The 21,350-nt window shown below is 50.8% G+C and overlaps 1 protein-coding gene across 9 annotated transcripts in view; it reads left to right on the top strand.

The window, feature by feature from the left end:
• Positions 1-21,350, top strand: part of DLG4 (discs large MAGUK scaffold protein 4) — an 863,469-nt gene that overhangs the window by 510,058 nt on the left and 332,061 nt on the right. For 2 of the 9 annotated variants that reach the window (XM_085639538.1, XM_085639543.1), the window contains exon 1: positions 15,719-16,025. The exons of the other annotated variants lie outside the window; for them this stretch is intronic. In XM_085639538.1, the coding sequence (XP_085495664.1) occupies positions 15,909-16,025 (117 nt within the window). In that variant the 5' untranslated portion in view covers positions 15,719-15,908. Of the gene's footprint in view, positions 1-15,718; positions 16,026-21,350 lie in introns of those variants that run through there. 9 annotated transcript variants of the gene reach the window in all.

A 21,350-nucleotide genomic window follows, 5' to 3' on the forward strand; every position in this document is an offset into this window, starting at 1 on the left:
ATGACGAGGTACTCAAAAAGGCCGAACCTGGTCTTAAAGGCGGTCTTCCACTCGTCTCCGTCCCTCATGCGCACCAGATGGTATGCCCCTTTCAAATCCAACTTGGTGTAGATACGAGCTTTCTTGACCTGTTCCAGAAGTACACTGATGAGAGGCAAGGGGTACCGATTTTTTATGGTTATCGCATTCAATGCCCTAAAGTCCACACAGGCTCTCAGCTCCCCATTAGCCTTCGGGATGAAGAAGAGTGGAGAGGCGGCCGGAGACTTGGACGGGCGGATGAATCCTAGCTTGAGGAGTTTATCCAGGTACCCCCGGAGATGCACGTTTTCAGGCTCCGTCAGGGCATACAGCCTACCGCTGGGAACGCTGGCCCCTGGCACCAGGTCGATCTGGCAGTCAAACTGTCTATGTGGTGGTAGCACTTCCGCCTTCACCTCATCAAATACATCCTCAAAACTGTGATAAGCCTGGGGGAGAGCCACATCTTTTTCTGCCGCTGTAGCCACCGTCTGACTCCCGCTCTCATCTGCGTCAAGGGATTCCGTTCTTATTCCACAATGCAGGATGCAATACGGTGACGTCATTTCGATGCGATGTGTTGGCCAATCCACAAAGGGGTTGTGTTTCTGTAGCCACGGCAATCCCAATATGACGCCATATTGGGGCGCTCGGATGATGTTAAAATCTACTTGTTCCAAATGGTTCCTCCCATATCTCATCGGAAGGACCCCCGTGTGCTGTCCGATGGGCCCCGTCACCAATCGCCTTCCGTCTACCGCATAGACGTCTTCGGGTACTGCTTTGGGAAGAAGCACTAGCCCTAGCCTGCATGCCTCGTTGTGGTCCATAAACGTGCCAGTGGCCCCTGAATCCACCATGGCCACAACGGGTATCCACTGGTCATGCACTCCCACGTGCACCGTGATAAACAGGTGTCGTTGTCCCTTAGTGACCGAGTTGGAAAGTGAAGGGATGGATGAGTGACTCCGAGATGCCCCTTCTCTGGTCTTGGAGTCCTCTAGTTTTCCGCCGGTATGTCCACCACGGCTGTTACCGACCGGTTGGCCCGATAACGTGACGTCTTCGGTTTGGCAGGGCATTCACGTACGTAGTGGCCTTTTTTGCCACAATATAGGCACAATCCTTGTTTACGGCGTGACTCTTTCTCCGTGGCTGTGAGGCTCGCTCGTATTGCGCTGATGTCCATGGGTTCTCCCTTGGATGCGGTGGAAGTTTCAGGACTTCCCACCGTCACATAGGATGGAAGGGATTTTCCTTTTCTCCCATGATCCCCCTTTCTTTCACTTAGCCTATGTTCCAGCCGTAATACCAGGTTGATAAGGCCCTCACATGTCTTGGGTTGAGGGTCAATATGAGCCACGGCGTCCTTGAGCTCATCGCACAGCCCTTGATGGAATAGCGCCGTCTGTTTAGCAACAGGCCACTTGGTTTCCGCAACCAGCCTTCGGAACGCGTTGAGATACTGCACCAGGTCGTTGGATCCCTGTCTCAACTCAAGCATTTCACGGTCCGCCGTGTACGAGTCAGCCCTTCTGTCGAATACCTTCAGGAATTCCTCGCGAAAAGCACCCCAATCACATAAGAGGGGGTCGTCCCTGCTCACCAGAGGTACGGCCCATTGTGCCGCGTTTCCAGCCAAATAGGATATAAGGAAAGCCACACGAGCCTGACTCGTGGGGAACGCCTTTGGTTTGCACGATAAATGTAGCGCCACTTGTGTGAGGAATACCTGCACTGTGTTAGGATCCCCACTGTACCTCTCTGGTGTTGCCAAGGGGATGGCTACCGGCATTTCCACTACTACCGCAGGGGTCTGGTTCGTGAGGGAGGTGCTGGGCGTGAGCGGGTCCAATTGGATAGCATCCAGTCTGGCTTTTACATCGGCTGTTTCTTGCCTAGAGGCAGCCACTTCAACTTGCATGGCCGCTAAAGCAGCCAGCACATCATCAAGTGTTGCCATGTCTGTTATCGACCGGGAGACCGTTAGTGTTATTAAGGTCGGATATTTTGTAACGCCCTGAACGTCTCAGGATCGTTTAACAGACACGACAATGAGGACGCAACCACTTGTGAAGGGTTAGTTCTTTTAATGAAGGCAAATAAAATACAAAGAACAAACAAAAGTTATAGTCACTGGAATCCTCCAGGCTAAGTACGTTACCAGCCCACAGCACGGATGGTCCTAACCGTCCTCTGCATATACGCCGATCCCGGCGTATGCCAACAGAGGGCAGAAATGAAATGGCCGACAATGCCAATCGGTAGGCTGTGAGGGGCACGAAGAGTGTTGGGGAGAATCGAGGAGTCAGGGAAACACCCAGCCGGGGTCTCTACCTGAAGGGAGCAGCCGCTCAACCTCTTCCTCAGACTGCACCGGGACGCGGAGTCACCTCCTGGTGATGCGTCACCGATACCCCAATCACAAGCAAGAAGACTGAACCGAGAGCAGCCGCTCGATCGATCCTGTGGACTTCCGAGTCTGTAACGCGGCAAACACCTCCTGGTGTGCGTTACAGCTGGCAGTCCCTGTGTCTCTGGTCGGGCTGGGAGTTACGACTCCAACCAGCAAAAGCGCCACTGCGCTTGGACTCAGCCGAGTCAAAAAGCGAAGCTCAATGGTTGACCGGTAGAGCTTCCTGGTCCTTCACAGGTGACGATGGGGCAAGACACGGCCCAGGGAGTAACGACTCGACCTACCTCCGTTCTTGCCTTACTGGAGCACCACTCCGGAACACTGCTCTTCACGAAGCAGGTACGTCGGTGTAAACACAATATCCGACAGCCTTGTACCTCCCGGTTCCTCCCTTTATAGGGCGTGTTTTCCTTGAGTTATGTAACAGCTCTCCTGTTTACATAAGGGCGTGTTTCCCTTGAGTTATGTAACAGCTCTCCTGTTTACATAAGGGCGTGTTTCCCTTGAGTTATGTAACAGCTCTCCTGTTTACATAAGGGCGTGTTTCCCTTGAGTTATGTAACAGCTCTCCTGTTTACATAAGGGCGTGTTTCCCTTGTATGACAGGAATTCTTGACAATCTGGTATTTGAATGCAGCGTCTCTTGCAGCCACCTTTGCTCTCTCTGGTATTTGAATGCAGCGTCTCTTGCAGCCTCCTTTGCTCTCTCTGGTATTTGAATGCAGCGTCTCTTGCAGCTTCCTTTGCTCTCTCTGGTATTTGAATGCAGCGTCTCTTGCCGCCTCCTTTGCTCTCTCTGGTATTTGAATGCAGCGTCTCTTGCCGCCTCCTTTGCTCTCTCTGGTATTTGAATGCAGCGTCTCTTGCAGCTTCCTTTGCTCTCTCTGGTATTTGAATGCAGCGTCTCTTGCAGCCTCCTTTGCTCTCTCTGGTATTTGAATGCAGCGTCTCTTGCAGCCACCTTTGCTCTCTCTGGTATTTGAATGCAGCGTCTCTTGCAGCCTCCTTTGCTCTCTCTGGTATTTGAATGCAGCGTCTCTTGCAGCCTCCTTTGCTCTCTCTGGTATTTGGATGAAGCGTCTCTTGCATCCTCCTTTGCTCTCTCTGGTATTTGAATGCAGCGTATCTTGCAGCCACCTTTGCTCTCTCTGGAATTTGAATGCAGTGTCTCTTGCAGCTTCCTTTGCTCTCTCTGGTATTTGAATGCAGCGTCTCTTGCAGCCTCCTTTGCTCTCTCTGGTATTTGAATGCAGCGTCTCTTGCAGCCTCCTTTGCTCTCTCTGGTATTTGGATGAAGCGTCTCTTGCAGCCTCCTTTGCTCTCTCTGGTATTTGAATGCAGCGTCTCTTGCAGCCTCCTTTGCTCTCTCTGGTATTTGAATGCAGCGTCTCTTGCAGCCTCCTTTGCTCTCTAGTATTTGAATGCAGCGTCTCTTGCAGCTTCCTTTGCTCTCTCTGGCATTTGAATGCAGCGTCTCTTGCAGCCTCCTTTGCTCTCTCTGGTATTTGAATGCAGCGTCTCTAGCAGCCTCCTTTGCTCTCTCTGGTATTTGAATGCAGCGTCTCTTGCAGCTCCCGTTGCTCTCTCTGGTATTTGAATGTAGCGTCTCTTGCAGCTTCCTTTGCTCTCTCTGGTATTTGAATGCAGAGTATCTTGCAGCTTCCTTTGCACTCTCTGGTATTTGAATGCAGCGTCTCTTGCAGCCTCCTTTACTCTCTCTGGTATTTGAATGCAGAGTATCTTGCAGCTTCCTTTGCCCTCTCTGGTATTTGAATGCAGCGTCTCTAGCAGCCTCCTTTGCTGTATCTGGTATTTGAATGCAGCGTATCTTGCAGCCTCCTTTGCTCTCTCTGGTATTTGAATGCAGCGTCTCTTGCAGCCTCCTTTGCTCTCTCTGGTATTTGAATGCAACGTCTCTTGCAGCCTCCTTTGCTCTCTCTGGTATTTGAATGCAGCGTCTCTTGCAGCCTCCTTTGCTCTCTCTGGTATTTGAATGCAGCGTCTCTTGCAGCCTCCTTTGCTCTCTCTGGTATTTGAATGCAGCGCCTCTTGCAGCCTCCTTTGCTCTCTCTGGTATTTGAATGCAGCGTCTCTTGCAGCTTCCTTTGCTCTCTCTGGTATTTGAATGCAGCGTCTCTTGCAGCCTCCTTTGCTCTCTCTGGTATTTGAATGCAGCTTCCTTTGCTCTCTCTGGTATTTGAATGCAACGTCTCTTGCAGCTTCCTTTGCTCTCTCTGGTATTTGAATGCAGCGTCTCTTGCAGCTCCCGTTGCTCTCTCTGGTATTTGAATGTAGCGTCTCTTGCAGCCTCCTTTGCTCTCTCTGGTATTTGAATGCAGCGTCTCTTGCAGCTTCCTTTGCTCTCTCTGGTATTTGAATGCAGCGTCTCTTGCAGCTCCCGTTGCTCTCTCTGGTATTTGAATGTAGGGTCTCTTGCAGCCTCCTTTGCTCTCTCTGGTATTTGAATGCAGTGTCTCTTGCAGCCTCTTTGCTCTCTCTGGTATTTGAATCCAGCGTCTCTTGCAGCCTCCTTTGCTCTCTCTGGTATTTGAATGCAGTGTCTCTTGCAGCCGCCTTCGCTCTCTCTGGTATTTGAATGCAGCGCCTCTTGCAGCCTCCTTTGCTCTCTCTGGTATTTGAATGCAGCGTCTCTTGCCGCCTCCTTTGCTCTCTCTGGTATTTTAATGCAGCGTCTCTTGCCGCCTCCTTTGCTCTCTCTGGTATTTGAATGCAGCGTCTCTTGCAGCCTCCTTTGCTCTCTCTGGTATTTGAATGCAGCGTCTCTTGCCGCCTCCATTGCTCTCTCTGGTATTTGAATGCAGCGTCTCTTGCAGCCTCCTTTGCTCTCTCTGGTATTTGAATGCAGCGTCTCTTGCAGCCTCCTTTGCTGTCTCTGGTATTTGGATGAAGCGTCTCTTGCAGCCTCCTTTGCTCTCTCTGGTATTTGAATGCAGCGTCTCTTGCTGCCTCCTTTGCTCTCTCTGGTATTTGAATGCAGCGTCTCTTGCAGCCTCCTTTGCTCTCTCTGGTATTTGAATGCAGCGTCTCTTGCAGCCTCCTTCGCTCTCTCTGGTATTTGAATGCAGCGTATCTTGCAGCTTCCTTTGCTCTCTCTGGTATTTGAATGCAGCGTATCTTGCAGCCTCCTTTGCTCTCTCTGGTATTTGAATGCAGAGTCTCTTGCAGCCTCCTTTGCTCTCTCTGGTATTTGAATGCAGCGTCTCTTGCAGCCTCCTTTGCTCTCTCTGGTATTTGAATGCACCGTATCTTGCAGCTTCCTTTGCTCTCTCTGGTATTTGAATGCAGCGTCTCTTGCAGCCTCCTTTGCTCTCTCTGGTATTTGAATGCAGAGTCTCTTGCAGCCTCCTTTGCTCTCTCTGGTATTTGAATGCAGCGTCTCTTTCAGCCTCCTTTGGTCTCTCTGGTATTTGAATGCAGCGTCTCTTGCTGCCTCCTTTGCTCTCTCTGGTATTTGAATGCAGCGTCTCTTGCAGCCTCCTTTGCTCTCTCTGGTATTTGAATGCAGCGTCTCTTGCAGCCTCCTTCGCTCTCTCTGGTATTTGAATGCAGCGTATCTTGCAGCTTCCTTTGCTCTCTCTGGTATTTGAATGCAGCGTATCTTGCAGCCTCCTTTGCTCTCTCTGGTATTTGAATGCAGAGTCTCTTGCAGCCTCCTTTGCTCTCTCTGGTATTTGAATGCAGCGTCTCTTGCAGCCTCCTTTGCTCTCTCTGGTATTTGAATGCAGCGTCTCTTGCAGCCTCCTTTGCTCTCTCTGGTATTTGAATGCAGCGTCTCTTGCAGCTTCCTTTGCTCTCTCTGGTATTTGAATGCAGCGTCTCTTGCAGCCTCCTTTGCTCTATCTGGTATTTGAATGCAGCGTCTCTTGCAGCCACCTTTGCTCTCTCTGGTATTTGAATGCAGCGTCTCTTGCAGCCTCCTTTGCTCTCTCTGGTATTTGAATGCAGCGTCTCTTGCAGCTTCCTTTGCTCTCTCTGGTATTTGAATGCAGCGTCTCTTGCCGCCTCCTTTGCTCTCTCTGGTATTTGAATGCAGCGTCTCTTGCCGCCTCCTTTGCTCTCTCTGGTATTTGAATGCAGCGTCTCTTGCAGCTTCCTTTGCTCTCTCTGGTATTTGAATGCAGCGTCTCTTGCAGCCTCCTTTGCTCTCTCTGGTATTTGAATGCAGCGTCTCTTGCAGCCACCTTTGCTCTCTCTGGTATTTGAATGCAGCGTCTCTTGCAGCCTCCTTTGCTCTCTCTGGTATTTGAATGCAGCGTCTCTTGCAGCCTCCTTTGCTCTCTCTGGTATTTGGATGAAGCGTCTCTTGCATCCTCCTTTGCTCTCTCTGGTATTTGAATGCAGCGTATCTTGCAGCCACCTTTGCTCTCTCTGGAATTTGAATGCAGTGTCTCTTGCAGCTTCCTTTGCTCTCTCTGGTATTTGAATGCAGCGTCTCTTGCAGCCTCCTTTGCTCTCTCTGGTATTTGAATGCAGCGTCTCTTGCAGCCTCCTTTGCTCTCTCTGGTATTTGGATGAAGCGTCTCTTGCAGCCTCCTTTGCTCTCTCTGGTATTTGAATGCAGCGTCTCTTGCAGCCTCCTTTGCTCTCTCTGGTATTTGAATGCAGCGTCTCTTGCAGCCTCCTTTGCTCTCTAGTATTTGAATGCAGCGTCTCTTGCAGCTTCCTTTGCTCTCTCTGGCATTTGAATGCAGCGTCTCTTGCAGCCTCCTTTGCTCTCTCTGGTATTTGAATGCAGCGTCTCTAGCAGCCTCCTTTGCTCTCTCTGGTATTTGAATGCAGCGTCTCTTGCAGCTCCCGTTGCTCTCTCTGGTATTTGAATGTAGCGTCTCTTGCAGCTTCCTTTGCTCTCTCTGGTATTTGAATGCAGAGTATCTTGCAGCTTCCTTTGCTCTCTCTGGTATTTGAATGCAGCGTCTCTTGCAGCCTCCTTTACTCTCTCTGGTATTTGAATGCAGAGTATCTTGCAGCTTCCTTTGCCCTCTCTGGTATTTGAATGCAGCGTCTCTAGCAGCCTCCTTTGCTGTATCTGGTATTTGAATGCAGCGTATCTTGCAGCCTCCTTTGCTCTCTCTGGTATTTGAATGCAGCGTCTCTTGCAGCCTCCTTTGCTCTCTCTGGTATTTGAATGCAACGTCTCTTGCAGCCTCCTTTGCTCTCTCTGGTATTTGAATGCAGCGTCTCTTGCAGCCTCCTTTGCTCTCTCTGGTATTTGAATGCAGCGTCTCTTGCAGCCTCCTTTGCTCTCTCTGGTATTTGAATGCAGCGCCTCTTGCAGCCTCCTTTGCTCTCTCTGGTATTTGAATGCAGCGTCTCTTGCAGCTTCCTTTGCTCTCTCTGGTATTTGAATGCAGCGTCTCTTGCAGCCTCCTTTGCTCTCTCTGGTATTTGAATGCAGCTTCCTTTGCTCTCTCTGCTATTTGAATGCAGCATCTCTTGCAGCTTCCTTTGCTCTCTCTGGTATTTGAATCCAGCGCCTCTTGCAGCCTCCTTTGCTCTCTCTGGTATTTGAATGCAGCGTCTCTTGCAGCTCCCGTTGCTCTCTCTGGTATTTGAATGTAGCGTCTCTTGCAGCCTCCTTTGCTCTCTCTGGTATTTGAATGCAGCGTCTCTTGCAGCTTCCTTTGCTCTCTCTGGTATTTGAATGCAGCGTCTCTTGCAGCTCCCGTTGCTCTCTCTGGTATTTGAATGTAGGGTCTCTTGCAGCCTCCTTTGCTCTCTCTGGTATTTGAATGCAGTGTCTCTTGCAGCCTCTTTGCTCTCTCTGGTATTTGAATCCAGCGTCTCTTGCAGCCTCCTTTGCTCTCTCTGGTATTTGAATGCAGCGTCTCTTGCAGCCTCTTTGCTCTCTCTGGTATTTGAATGCAGCGTATCCTGCAGCCTCCTTTGCTCTCTCTGGTATTTGAATGCAGTGTCTCTTGCAGCCGCCTTCGCTCTCTCTGGTATTTGAATGCAGCGCCTCTTGCAGCCTCCTTTGCTCTCTCTGGTATTTGAATGCAGCGTCTCTTGCCGCCTCCTTTGCTCTCTCTGGTATTTGAATGCAGCGTCTCTTGCCGCCTCCTTTGCTCTCTCTGGTATTTGAATGCAGCGTCTCTTGCAGCCTCCTTTGCTCTCTCTGGTATTTGAATGCAGCGTCTCTTGCCGCCTCCATTGCTCTCTCTGGTATTTGAATGCAGCGTCTCTTGCAGCCTCCTTCGCTCTCTCTGGTATTTGAATGCAGCGTCTCTTGCAGCCTCCTTTGCTCTCTCTGGTATTTGAATGCAGCGTCTCTTGCAGCCTCCTTCGCTCTCTCTGGTATTTGAATGCAGCGTATCTTGCAGCTTCCTTTGCTCTCTCTGGTATTTGAATGCAGCGTATCTTGCAGCCTCCTTTGCTCTCTCTGGTATTTGAATGCAGAGTCTCTTGCAGCCTCCTTTGCTCTCTCTGGTATTTGAATGCAGCGTCTCTTGCAGCCTCCTTTGCTCTCTCTGGTATTTGAATGCACCGTATCTTGCAGCTTCCTTTGCTCTCTCTGGTATTTGAATGCAGCGTCTCTTGCAGCCTCCTTTGCTCTCTCTGGTATTTGAATGCAGAGTCTCTTGCAGCCTCCTTTGCTCTCTCTGGTATTTGAATGCAGCGTCTCTTTCAGCCTCCTTTGGTCTCTCTGGTATTTGAATGCAGCGTCTCTTGCTGCCTCCTTTGCTCTCTCTGGTATTTGAATGCAGCGTCTCTTGCAGCCTCCTTTGCTCTCTCTGGTATTTGAATGCAGCTTCTCTTGCAGCCGCCTTTGCTCTCTCTGGTATTTGAATGCAGCGTCTCTTGCAGCTGTTTCTTCTTTCTCTCTGTGCAGGGTGGAGCGTGTCCAGCAGATGTTTCCTCTCTCTGGGATGACACAATGCTGCACACCTTGTAGACGTCTGTGCTCTCTCTGGGGGGGGGGGGGGGGTCTGGCAGCTGTTTCTGCTCTCCGGGGCACGTCTTGTAGCCCCCGCCGCTGCCTCTGCTGACAGAATGCAGAGTACCTTGCAGCTGTCTCATGCAGTGCATTCTGCTGTTGTGTCGGTTCTGTCTACTGATAGGATGCAGCATAAACCAGCAGCAGTGTGTCCTGTTTCTGTCACTGAATGCAGTGTGTCATGCAGAGCTTGTGCTCTCTGTGATGTTTACAGACACACTGTCCAGCTCTTGTCTCCGCTGAAAGAATGCAGCACGCTTTGCAGATGGTTTGCTCTTTGTAGTGGGAGAAATAAGTGTGACTTGAAGGTGTCTGTGCTGTCTGTGGTGACAGGATTCAGTGAGACTTCAGTGTGACTTGCAGGTGTCTTTGCTCTCTGTGGTGACAGGATTCAGTGTGACTTGCAGATGTCTTTGCTCTCTGTGTTGGCAGGATTCGGTGTGACTTTCAGGTGTCTTTGCTGTCTGTGGTGACAGAAGAAGAAGAAGAAGAAGTCTTTATTGCTCAGTTACTTAAAACCATTGCAATTGTTAACATATAAAAACCATAAGTTAAATACAATTGGTATTTAAAAGATAAAATGACAGATATGTATATACAACAAAGTTGGCTTCAAATAAAAAAATGAGTAGTTATAATGAATACAGAAAAAAAAGAAAGATTATATATTTGATTTGCGCCAGGATGTTGGCCGAACTATAATATTTATAGCTGGGTCTATTGGGGCATAACAGTCCCCTGCAGTCTTATTGTGTCCTATTTTACCGTTCTGATGTCGGGCCATTACCCGTGTCAAGAGAAATGATTCCTTATCAGTTTTGGGTTTCACTTCATTAGTTGGCGTCGGCCTGTTTTCGCCCTCTGTTATTCTTGTTTCTTTTCTGCTTTGTCCAAGAATTTGACGACGTGGCATGCTAATTGAATGTTCGTTCCGTCCAAGCAGGCCTTTACTGCCTGCCGGCGTGTTCTTGTGCCCAGCCTGTTGAAGTGCTTTTTTAGAAGGGATCTGCGCTCTTCGTCCAGACCTTTGCAGGTACATAGTAGATGCAGGATGTCTTCCTTTGAGGTCCCACAAACTCGGCAGTTGATAGTTTCCTTGGGTCTTATCCATGGGGGGAGATGGTTTTGTACTGGAAGTTGGCCCAGCCGTAGACGTAGGAACTTCTCCTTTGTGCGCCTGGTAAACCCGACTCCTAGGTAGCTTTGGCAGAGGCTGGTTGTGTAGCTTTGAATGACAGTCCAGCCATGGGCCCGGGTTGCTAGGCTTGCTTTGTCATTAATTAACGACGTAGATCTGACTGATTTGTTAACTAGTAGTTTAAAGGTGTTATGAGATCCGCTGCTCATCCAGGCTTCTTGAAGACTCAAGGAATTTAAGGAGTGATTAAGATATAGCGCAGCCGCGCTCTTGCTTTTACTTTCCATCTCTTTCCATAGGTGGTAATTTAGGCTTGTGGGTTCCCCTCTCTGTATCTTGTGCCATCTTTTGGCATAGGCACCCATACGCTCTAGAATTTGGTTTCTCAGGCCAAATTCCAGCCTGATTTGTGCCTGGGAAGTATAGTTGGGCAAGCTGAAGGTTATTCTCATGGCCTTCGCTATTGTGTTGTTCAGTTGCTGGGCGTCCCTTCCTCGGAGGCATTCGCTACCGTAGGTCAGGGCCGATGTTAGTTTTGCCTGTAGCACTTGCAGCAGGGGTGTGAAGCTTCGGCCGACTGCTTTTGTTTTGAGGTTCCTTAGTGCTATCCCTACGCTGGTGCCCCTCCGTTTTATTGCGTCCTTTTGCTGATTGAATGAGCCCTTTCCCTTTGGTGACAGGATTCAGTGAGACTTCAGTGTGACTTGCAGGTGTCTTTGCTCTCTGTGGTGACAGGATTCAGTGTGACTTGCAGATGTCTTTGCTCTCTGTGTTGGCAGGATTCGGTGTGACTTTCAGGTGTCTTTGCTGTCTGTGGTGACAGGATTCAGTGTGCCCTGCCTGTGTCTTTGTTGTCTGTGGTGACAGGATTCAGAGTGTCTTGCAGATGTCTCTGCTGCCTGTGGTGACAGGATTCAGTGTGCCTTCAGTGTGACTTGCAGGTGTCTTTGCTCTCTGTGTGTTGACAGAACTCAATGTGACTTCAGTGTGACTTTCAGGTGTCTTTGCTCTCTGTGTTGTCAGAATTCAGTGTGACTTGCAGATGTCTTTACTCTCTGTGTTGACAGAATTCAGTGTGATTTGCAGATGTCTTTGCTCTCTGTGTTGGCAGGATTCGGTGTGACTTTCAGGTGTCTTTGCTGTCTGTGATGACAGGGTTCATTGCGCCTTCAGTGTGACTTGCAGATGACTTTGCTCTCTGTGTTGGCAGGATTCGGTGTGACTTTCAGGTGTCTTTGCTGTCTGTGATGACAGGGTTCATTGAGCCTTCAGTGTGACTTGCAGATGTCTTTGCTCACTGTGATGACAGGATTCAGAGTGACTTGCAGATGTCTCTGCTGTCTGTGGTGACAGGATTCAGTGTGACTTCAGTGTGACTTGCAGGTGTCTTTGCTTTTTGTCAGTCTGTGATGACAGGATTCAGTGTGACTTGCAGGTGTCTTTGCTGTATGTGGTGACAGGATTCAGTGTGACCTACAGGTGTCTTTGCTGTCTGTGGTGACAGGATTCAGTGTGACTTCAGTGTGCCCTGCCTGTGTCTTTGTTGTCTGTGGTGACGGATTCAGAGTGTCTTGCAGATGTCTCTGCTGCCTGTGGTGACAGGATTCAGTGTGACTTCAGTGTGACTTGCAGGTGTCTTTGCTTTTTGTCAGTCTGTGATGACAGGATTCAGTGTGACTTGCAGGTGTCTTTGCTGTATGTGGTGACAGGATTCAGTGTGACGTCAGTGTGACTTGCAGGTGTCTCTGCTCTCTGGTGACATGATTCAGTGTGACTTGCAGGTGTCTTTGCTCTATGTGGTGACAGGATTCAGTGTGCCCTGCCTGTGTCTTTGTTGTCTGTGGTGACAGGATTCAGAGTGTCTTGCAGATGTCTCTGCTGCCTGTGGTGACAGGATCCAGTGTGACTTCAGTGTGACCTACAGGTGTCTTTGCTGTCTGTGGTGACAGGATTCAGAGTGACTTGCAGATGTCTCTGCTGTCTGTAGTGACAGGATTCAGTGAGACTTCAGTGGGACCTACAGGTGTCTTTGCTGTCTGTGGTGACAGGATTCGGTGTGACTTCGGTGTGACTTGCAGGTGTCTCTGCTCTCTGGTGACAGGATTCAGAGTGACTTGCAGGTGTCTCTGCTGTCTGTGGTGACAGGATTCAGTGTGACTTCAGTGTGACTTGCAGGTGTCTTTGCTTTTTGTCAGTCTGTGATGACAGAATTCAGTGTGACTTGCAGGTGTCTTTGCTCTCTGTGTTGTCAGAATTCAGTGTGACTTGCAGATGTCTTTACTCTCTGTGTTGACAGAATTCAGTGTGACTTGCAGATGTCTTTACTCTCTGTGTTGACAGAATTCAGTGTGACTTGCAGATGTCTTTGCTCTCTGTGTTGACAGAATTCAGTGTGACTGGCAGGTGTCTTTGCTTTTTGTCAGTCTGTGATGACAGAATTCAGTGTGACTTGCAGGTGTCTTTGCTCTCTGTGTTGTCAGAATTCAGTGTGACTTGCAGATGTCTTTACTCTCTGTGTTGACAGAATTCAGTGTGACTTGCAGGTGTCTTTACTCTCTGTGTTGTCAGAATTCAGTGTGACTTGCAGATGTCTTTACTCTCTGTGTTGACAGAATTCAGTGTGACTTGCAGATGTCTTTGCTCTCTGTGTTGGCAGGATTCGGTGTGACTTTCAGGTGTCTTTGCTGTCTGTGGTGACAGGATTCAGTGTGCCTTCAGTGTGACTTGCAGATGTCTTTACTCTCTGTGTTGGCAGGATTCGGTGTGACTTGCAGATGTCTCTGCTGTCTGTGGTGACAGGATTCAGTGTGACTTCAGTGTGACTTGCAGGTGTCTTTGCTTTTTGTCAGTCTGTGATGACAGGATTCAGTGTGACTTGCAGGTGTCTTTGCTGTATGTGGTGACAGGATTCAGAGTGACCTACAGGTGTCTTTGCTGTCTGTGGTGACAGGATTCAGTGTGACTTCAGTGTGCTCTGCCTGTGTCTTTGTTGTCTGTGGTGACATGATTCAGAGTGTCTTGCAGATGTCTCTGCTGCCTATGGTGACAGGATCCAGTGTGACTTCAGTGTGACCTAAGGTGTCTTTGCTGTCTGTGGTGACAGGATTCAGAGTGACTTGCAGATATCTCTGCTGTCTGTAGTGACAGGATTCAGTGAGACTTCAGTGGGACCTACAGGTGTCTTTGCTGTCTGTGGTGACAGGATTCAGTGGGACCTAGAGGTGTCTTTGCTGTCTGAGGTGACATGATTCAGAGTGACTTGCAGGTGTCTCTGCTTTCTGTGGTGACAGGATTCAGTGTGGCTTTAGATGTCTGTGTGGTCTGTGTTGACAGAGTTCAGTGTGACTTCAGTGCGACTTGCAGGTGTCTTTGCTGTCTGTCAGTCTTTGATGACAGGGTTCAGTGGGACCTAGAGGTGTCTTTGCTGTCTGCGGTGACAGGATTCGGTGTGACTTCAGTGTGACTTGAGTGTGATTTGCAGGTGTCTTTGCTGTCTGGTGTGACAGGATTCAGTGTGACTTCAGTGTGACCTGCCCGTGTCTTTACTGTCTGTGGTGACAGGATTCAGAGTGACTTGCAGATGTCTCTGCTCTCTGCGGTGACAGGATTCAGTGTGACTTCAGTGCGACTTGCAGGTGTCTTTGCTGTCTGTCAGTCTTTGATGACAGGGTTCAGTGGGACCTAGAGGTGTCTTTGCTGTCTGCGGTGACAGGATTCGGTGTGACTTCAGTGTGACTTGAGTGTGATTTGCAGGTGTCTTTGCTGTCTGGTGTGACAGGATTCAGTGTGCCTTCAGTGTGACCTGCCCGTGTCTTTACTGTCTGTGGTGACAGGATTCAGTGTGACCTGCAGGTGTCTCTGCTCTCTGCGGTGACAGGATTCAGTGTGCCTTCAGTGTGACCTGCAGGTGTCTCTGCCCTCTGTGTTCACAGAATGCTTCCCGTCTTTCCGCTGTCTCTCTCTCCTCTTGTGACCGGATTGAGTCTTGCGTTTGTTTCTGTTGTACACTTATCCTAGTACAGTGCACGCCCCACACGCCGCTTTCCTATCGACCTAACCTTTCTGCCCCTTCCCACTTCCTCCCCCATGCCCTCCCCAATGCCCTCCCCACCATCAGCGGGGCGGTGGGGCTGGTCTGGGGCGTTTTATGGCCTCTGAGCTTCTGTCTGTGCAGCTGAGACCGAGACAGGCCCCTGGGGAAGGGCACTGATTGAACGGAGGAAAGGAAGGGGGAGGGCGTGGGGGGCGGGGGGCACAGTCTGCTGCCTCACTTACCCTGCCCCTCCCCACCCTCCCTCTCCACACTCGTCCCGTCTACCGCCGCCTTCGCCTCACTTTTACCCCCCCTCTCTCTCTCTCTCTACCTCTCTCACACTCTCTTTCTCCCTCTTTCTCTTCTCTTTCATTTGCTCTCTCTCGCTCCCCCTCTCTCTCTCTCCCTTCCTCTCTCCCTCTGTCTCTTTCTTCCTCTCTCTTCCTTTCCCTCTCTCGCCCTGTCTCTCTCTTAGTTCCTCTCCCTCTCTATCTCTCTCTCTTCCCCTCTCTTGCTCTCGCTATCTCTCTCTCTCTCTCTCTTCCTCTCGCTATCTCTCCCTTACTCTCTCTCTCTCTCCTTCTCTTTCTCTCTCCATCTCTCTCTTCCGCTCTTTCTTTCTCTCTCTCTCTCTCTCTTTCTCCCTTCCTCTCTCTCTCTTCCTCTCTCTCTTTCTCCCTCTCTCTTTCTCCCTCTATCTCTTTCTCACTCTCTCTCTCTCTCTCTGTCCTCTCTCTCTCTGTCTCTCTCCCTAACTCTCTCTCACTCTCTCACTTTCCCTCCTATCTCGCGTCTCTGCACTGATTCTCTCCCATATGTCTCCTGTCTCCCACCTCTCTCTCCCCCCCACCCTCCCACCTTCCAATGCCCTCCTATGTTTCTTCTCCAATACTTTTTCTCCTTCTCTCTCTCCTATTCCCACTCTTCCCTCCCCTTGCCACTCCCCCCCCCCCTCCTGCCCTCTCCCCTCTGGCCCTCTCCATCCCCTCCTCGCCGCCTCTCTTCTGGGTTTTATGGTACCCTTCGAGCTCCAATGGCCGCGGCCCCGCTGCCGATTGGTCCAGATTCTCCTGAGCTGGCAGCTTCCCCGGTGGAGGGTGGGGGGAGGTAGGGAGGGGTGGAGGGATGGAGTGTGGGAGATCACTGGAAGGACACAAGCAGGACTCCAGCTGAGGATGTCCGGGGAGAGGGTGAGGGCCCCCCAGCCCAAGTAAGCGCCCCCTGGGGGCTGGACAGCTCCCAGCAGTGCAGAGACGGGGGTTCGGGTTCGCGGATCTCCCGCGGGACGCCTGCTGTGATAGGCCAGGCCCCCTGCAGGGGGTGCACCCCTCAATGCCCCCCCTCCGCCATGGGGCTGGGAGGCATGTCCCCCCCGCTCGGGAGGCTGCGCTGCCTCTCGCCTCTCCTGTGCCAGTGCAAAGTCATCTGCAGCCAGAAGACCCTGTCCCTGATGTTCGGCTGTAAGGTAAGGGGGCCCCCCTCCCTGAACCCCCATCCCGCCCGGCTCACCCCGGGACACAGGGCAGAGCAGGCCAGGGCTTGGTGCCTTCCTGGGTATGGCAGGGGTCTGTCCCTCCCGCATCTGCTGGATGAGGGGTGGGTGCGCCGGATGAGGGATGGGGTCTCTCTTGGGTGTGGTAGGTGAGGGAGTCTTTACCTCCAGGTGTGGTAGATACCTGCTCCCCCACCACCTACCGACTGCGGTACTGGAGTGGTCATTTATGTCTTGGGTGCAGTAGGCGAGGAATGCTCCTTTCCAAGGCAGTGGTGGATGTCGGCTTGGCCCCTCACTCGGTGCGGTGGGTATTACTCCCTCCTTGAGTGTGGTAAATGAGGGGTGCGCTCTTTACTGGCTGTGGTACACGAGGTGTTAGACCCCTCATGGCAGTGGTGGATGAGGGACTGCCCCCTCCTTGAATGGGGTGAATTAAGGATGCACTCGATCCTGGGTGTAATACACAAAGTAGGGTCGATTCTTGGATGTGGTGGACGAGGGGTCGGTCCCGCTCTGGATGTGGTGGATGAGGGTTGATCTCTCTCTGGATGTGGTGGACGAGGGGTTTGTCCCGCTCTGGATGTGGTGGACGAGGGCTTGGTCCCTCTCTGGATGTGGTAGACGAGGGTTGGTCTCTCTCTGGATGTGGTGGACGAGGGGTTCGTCCCGCTCTGGATGTGGTGGACGAGGGCTTGGTCCCTCTCTGGATGTGGTGGACGAGGGTTGGTCTCTCTCTGGATGTGGTGGACGAGGGGTTGGTCTCTCTCTGGATGTGGTGGACGAGGGGTTGGTCCCTCTCTGGATGTGATGAACGAGGGGTTCATCCCTCTCTGGATGTGGTGGACGAGAGGTTGGTCCCTCTCTGTACGTGACAGATGAGGGGTCGGTCCCTCTCTGGATGTGGTGGGCGAGGGCTTGGCCCCTCTCTGGATGTGATGGACCAGCGGTCGGTCCCTCTCTGGATGTGGTGGATGAGGGTTTGGTCCTTCTCTGGATGTGGTGGACGAGGGTTTGGTCCTTCTCTGGATGTGGTGGATGAGGGTTTGGTCCCTCTCTGGATGTGGTGCACGAGGGGTTGGTCACTCTCTGGATGTGATGACATGGGATTGGTCCCTCTCTGGATGTGGTGGACAAGGGTTTGGTCCCTCTCTAGATGTGGTGGATGAGGGGTTGGTCTCTCTCTCTCTCTAGATGTGGTGGACGAGAGGTCGGTCCCTCTCTGGATGTGGTGGACGAGGGGTTGGTCTCTCTCTGGATGTGGTGGACGAGGGCTAGGTCTCTTTCTGGATGTGGTGGACGAGGGTTTGGTCCCTCTTTGGATGTGGTGGACAAGGGTTTGGTCTCTCTCTGGATGTGATGGACGAGGGTTTGGTCTCTCTCTGGATGTGGTGGACGAGGGGTTGGTCCCTCTCTGGATATGGTGGATGAGGGGTTGGTCCCTCTCTGCATGTGGTGGATGAGGGGTTGGTCCCTCTCTGGATGTGGTGGACGAGGGGTCGGTCCCTCTCTGGATGTGGTGGACGAGGGTTTGGTGTCTCGCTGAATGTGGTGGACGAGGGGTTGGTCTCTCTCTGGTGGTTAGTCCCTCTCTGGATGTGGTGGACGAGGGGTTGGTCCCTCTCTGGATGTGGTGGACGAAGGGTTGGTCCCTCTCTGGATCTGGATGTGGTGGACAAGGCTTTGGTCCCTCTCTGGTGGTTGGTCCCTCTCTGGATGGGGTGGATGAGGGTATGATCCTCTCTGGTGGTTGGTCACTCTCTGGATGAGTGTTTGGTCCCTCTCCGGGGTTGGTCCCTCTGGATTTGGGGGACGAGGGGTTGGTCCCTCTCTGGATGTGATGGACGAAGGGTTGGTCTCTCTCTGGATGTGGTGGATGAGGGTATGGTCCCTCTCCAAGGTTGGTCCCTCTGGATTTGGTGGACGAGGGGTTGGTCCCTCTCTTGATGTGGTGGACGAGGGGTTGGTCCCTCTCTGGATGTTGTGGACGAGGGTTTGGTCCCTCTCTGGATGTTGTGGACGACGGGTTGGTCCCTCTCTGGATGTGATGGACGAGAGGTTGGTCTCTCTGGATGTGGTGGACGAGGGTTTGGTCCCTCTCTGGTGGTTGGTCCCTCTCTGGATGTGGTGGATGAGGGTATGGTCTCTCTGCGGGGGTGGTCCCTCTGGATTTGGTGGACGAGGGTTTGGTCCCTCTCTGGATGTGGTGGACGAGGGGTTGGTCCTTCTCTGGTGGTTGGTCCCTCTCTGGATGTGGTGGATGAGGGTATGGTCCCTCTCCGGGGTTGGTCCCTCTGGATTTGGTGGATGAGGGCTTGGTCTATGCATGGTTGTGGTAGGGGAGGGATGCTTTCCTCCCTCATCCTAGTAGATTTGTGCCCACCCACCCACTGAGCTTGGAAGAAGAGGGTTTTTTCTTGAGTGATTTTTTTTCTTGAATGCAGTAGAGGAGAGAATGGTTCTTCTCAGGGTGTGGTGGGTGAGGGATGCTTTATTTCGTGGAAGTGATGGAAGAGGAATGCGTTATTCTAGGAAGTGATAGATGCGGTTTAATTTATTTCATGGAAGGGGCAGATGAGGGATGCTTTATTTCATGGAAGGGGCAGATGAGGGGATGCATTATTTCTTGGAAGTGGTGGATGAGGGATGCTTTATTTCATGGATGTGGCAGATGGGGGATCCTTTTTTCTAGGGTGGGGTGGATCAGGGATGCTTTATTCTTGGGTGTGGCAGATGAGGGATGCTTTATTTCATGGAAGGGGCAGATGAGGGATGCATTATTTCTTGGAAGTGGTGGATGAGGGATGCTTTATTTCATGGATGTGGCAGATGAGGGATGCTTAATTTCTTGGAATTGGTGGATGAGGGATGCTTTATTCTTGGGTGGGGTGGATCAGGGAATGCTCTATTCTTGGGTGTGGCAGATGAGGGATGCTATATTCTTGGAAGTGGTGGATGAGAGATGCTTTATTCATGGAAGTAGCTGATGAGGGATGCTTTATCTCTTGGGTGTGGTGGATGAGGGATGCTTTATTTCTTGGAAGTGGTGGATGAGGGATGCTTTATTCATGGAAGTAGCTGATGAGGGATGCTTTATTCTTGGGCGTGGCAGATGAGGGATGCTTTATTTCTTGGGTGTGGTGGATGAGGGATGCTTTATTTCTTGGGTGTGGTGGATGAGGGATGCTTTATCTCTTGGGTGTGGTGGATGAGGGATGCTTTATCTCATGGGTGTGGTGGATGAGGGATGCTTCATTTCTTGGGTGTGGCGGATGAGGGATGCCTTATTTCTTGGGTGTGGTGGATGAGGGATGCTTTATTTCTTGGGTGTGGTGGATGTGGGATGCTTTATTTCTTGGGGGTGGTGGATGAGGGATGCTTTATCTCTTGGGCTTGGCAGATGTGGGTTGCTTTATTTCTTGGGTGTGATGGATGAGGGATGCTGTATCTCTTGGATGTGGTGGATGAGGGATGCTTTATCTCTTGGGTGTGGTGGATGAGGGATGCTTTATCTCTTGGGTGTGGTGGATGTGGGATGCTTTATTTCTTGGGTGTGGTGGATGAGGGATGCTTTATTTCTTGGGAGTGGTGGATGAGGGATGCTTTATTCATGGAAGTAGCTGATGAGGGATGCTTTATTCTTGGGCGTGGCAGATGAGGGATGCTTCATTTCTTGGGTGTGGCAGATGAGGGATGCTTTATTCTTGGGGGTGTCAGATGAGGGATGCTTCATTTCTTGGGTGTAGCGGATGAGGGATGCTTTATTTCTTGGGTGTGGTGGATGAGGGATGCTTTATTTCTTGGGTGTGGTGTGGATGAGGGATGCTTTATTTCTTGGGTGTGATGGATGAGGGATGCTGTATCTCTTGGATGTGGTGGATGAGGGATGCTTTATTTCTTGGGTGTGGTGGATGAGGGATGCTTTATTTCTTGGGTGTGGTGGATGAGGGATGCTTTATCTCTTGGGCGTGGCAGATGTGGGATGCTTTATTCTTGGGGGTGTCAGATGAGGGATGCTTCATTTCTTGGGTGTAGCGGATGAGGGATGCTTTATTTCTTGGGTGTGGTGGATGAGGGATGCTTTATTTCTTGGGTGTGGTGTGGATGAGGGATGCTTTATTTCTTGGGTGTGATGGATGAGGGATGCTGTATCTCTTGGATGTGGTGGATGAGGGATGCTTTATTTCTTGGGTGTGGTGGATGAGGGATGCTTTATTTCTTGGGTGTGGTGGATGAGGGATGCTTTATCTCTTGGGCGTGGCAGATGTGGGATGCTTTATTTCTTGGGTGTGGTGGATGAGGGATGCTTTATTTCTTGGGTGTGGTGGATGAGGGATGCTTTATTTCTTGGGAGTGGTGGATGAGGGATGCTTTATTCATGGAAGTAGCAGCTGAGGGATGCTTTATTCTTGGAAATGGTGGATGAGGGATACTTTATTTCTTGGGTGTGGTGGATGAGGGATGCTTTATTTCTTGGGTGTGGTGGATGAGGGATGCTTTATCTCTTGGGTGTGGTGGATGAGGGATGCTTTATTCTTGGAAGTGATGGATGAGGGATGCTTTATTCATGGTAGTAGCAGATGAGGGATGCTTTATTCTTGGAAGTGGTGGATGAGGGATACTTTATTTCTTGGGTGTGGTGGATGAGGGATGCTTTATTTCTTGGAACCGGTGGATGAGTGATGCTTTATTTCTTGGGTGTGGTGGATGTGGGATGCTTTATTTCTTGGGGGTGGTGGGTGAGGGATGCTTTATTTCTTGGGGGTGGTGGATGTGGGATGCTTTATTTCTTGGGGGTGGTGGGTGAGGGATGCTTTATCTCTTGGAAGTGGTGGAATCAGAGATGCTTTATTTCTTGGGTGTGGTGGATGAGGGATGCTTTATTCTTGGAAGTGGTGGATGAGGGATGCTTTATTCTTGAAAGTGATGGATGAGGGATGCTTTATTCATGGAAGTAGCAGATGAGGGATGCTTTATTCATGGAAGTAGCACATGAGGGATGCTTTATTCTTGGAAGTGTTGGATGAGGGATGCTTTATTCATGGAAGTAGCAGATGAGGGATGCTTTATTCTTGGAAGTGGTAGATGAGGGATACTTTATTTCTTGGGTGTGGTGGATGAGGGATGCTTTATTTCTTGGGTGTGGTGGATGAGGGATGCTTTATTTCTTGGAACCGGTGGATGAGGGATGCTTTATTTCTTGGGTGTGGTGGATGAGGGATGCTTTATTCTTGAACGTGATGGATGAGGGATGCTTTATTCATGGTAGTAGCAGATGAGGGATGCTTTATTCTTGGA

This window comes from Triturus cristatus, chromosome 12 (assembly GCF_964204655.1).
Source record: "Triturus cristatus chromosome 12, aTriCri1.1, whole genome shotgun sequence".
NCBI classification, from domain to species: Eukaryota; Metazoa; Chordata; class Amphibia; order Caudata; family Salamandridae; genus Triturus; species Triturus cristatus.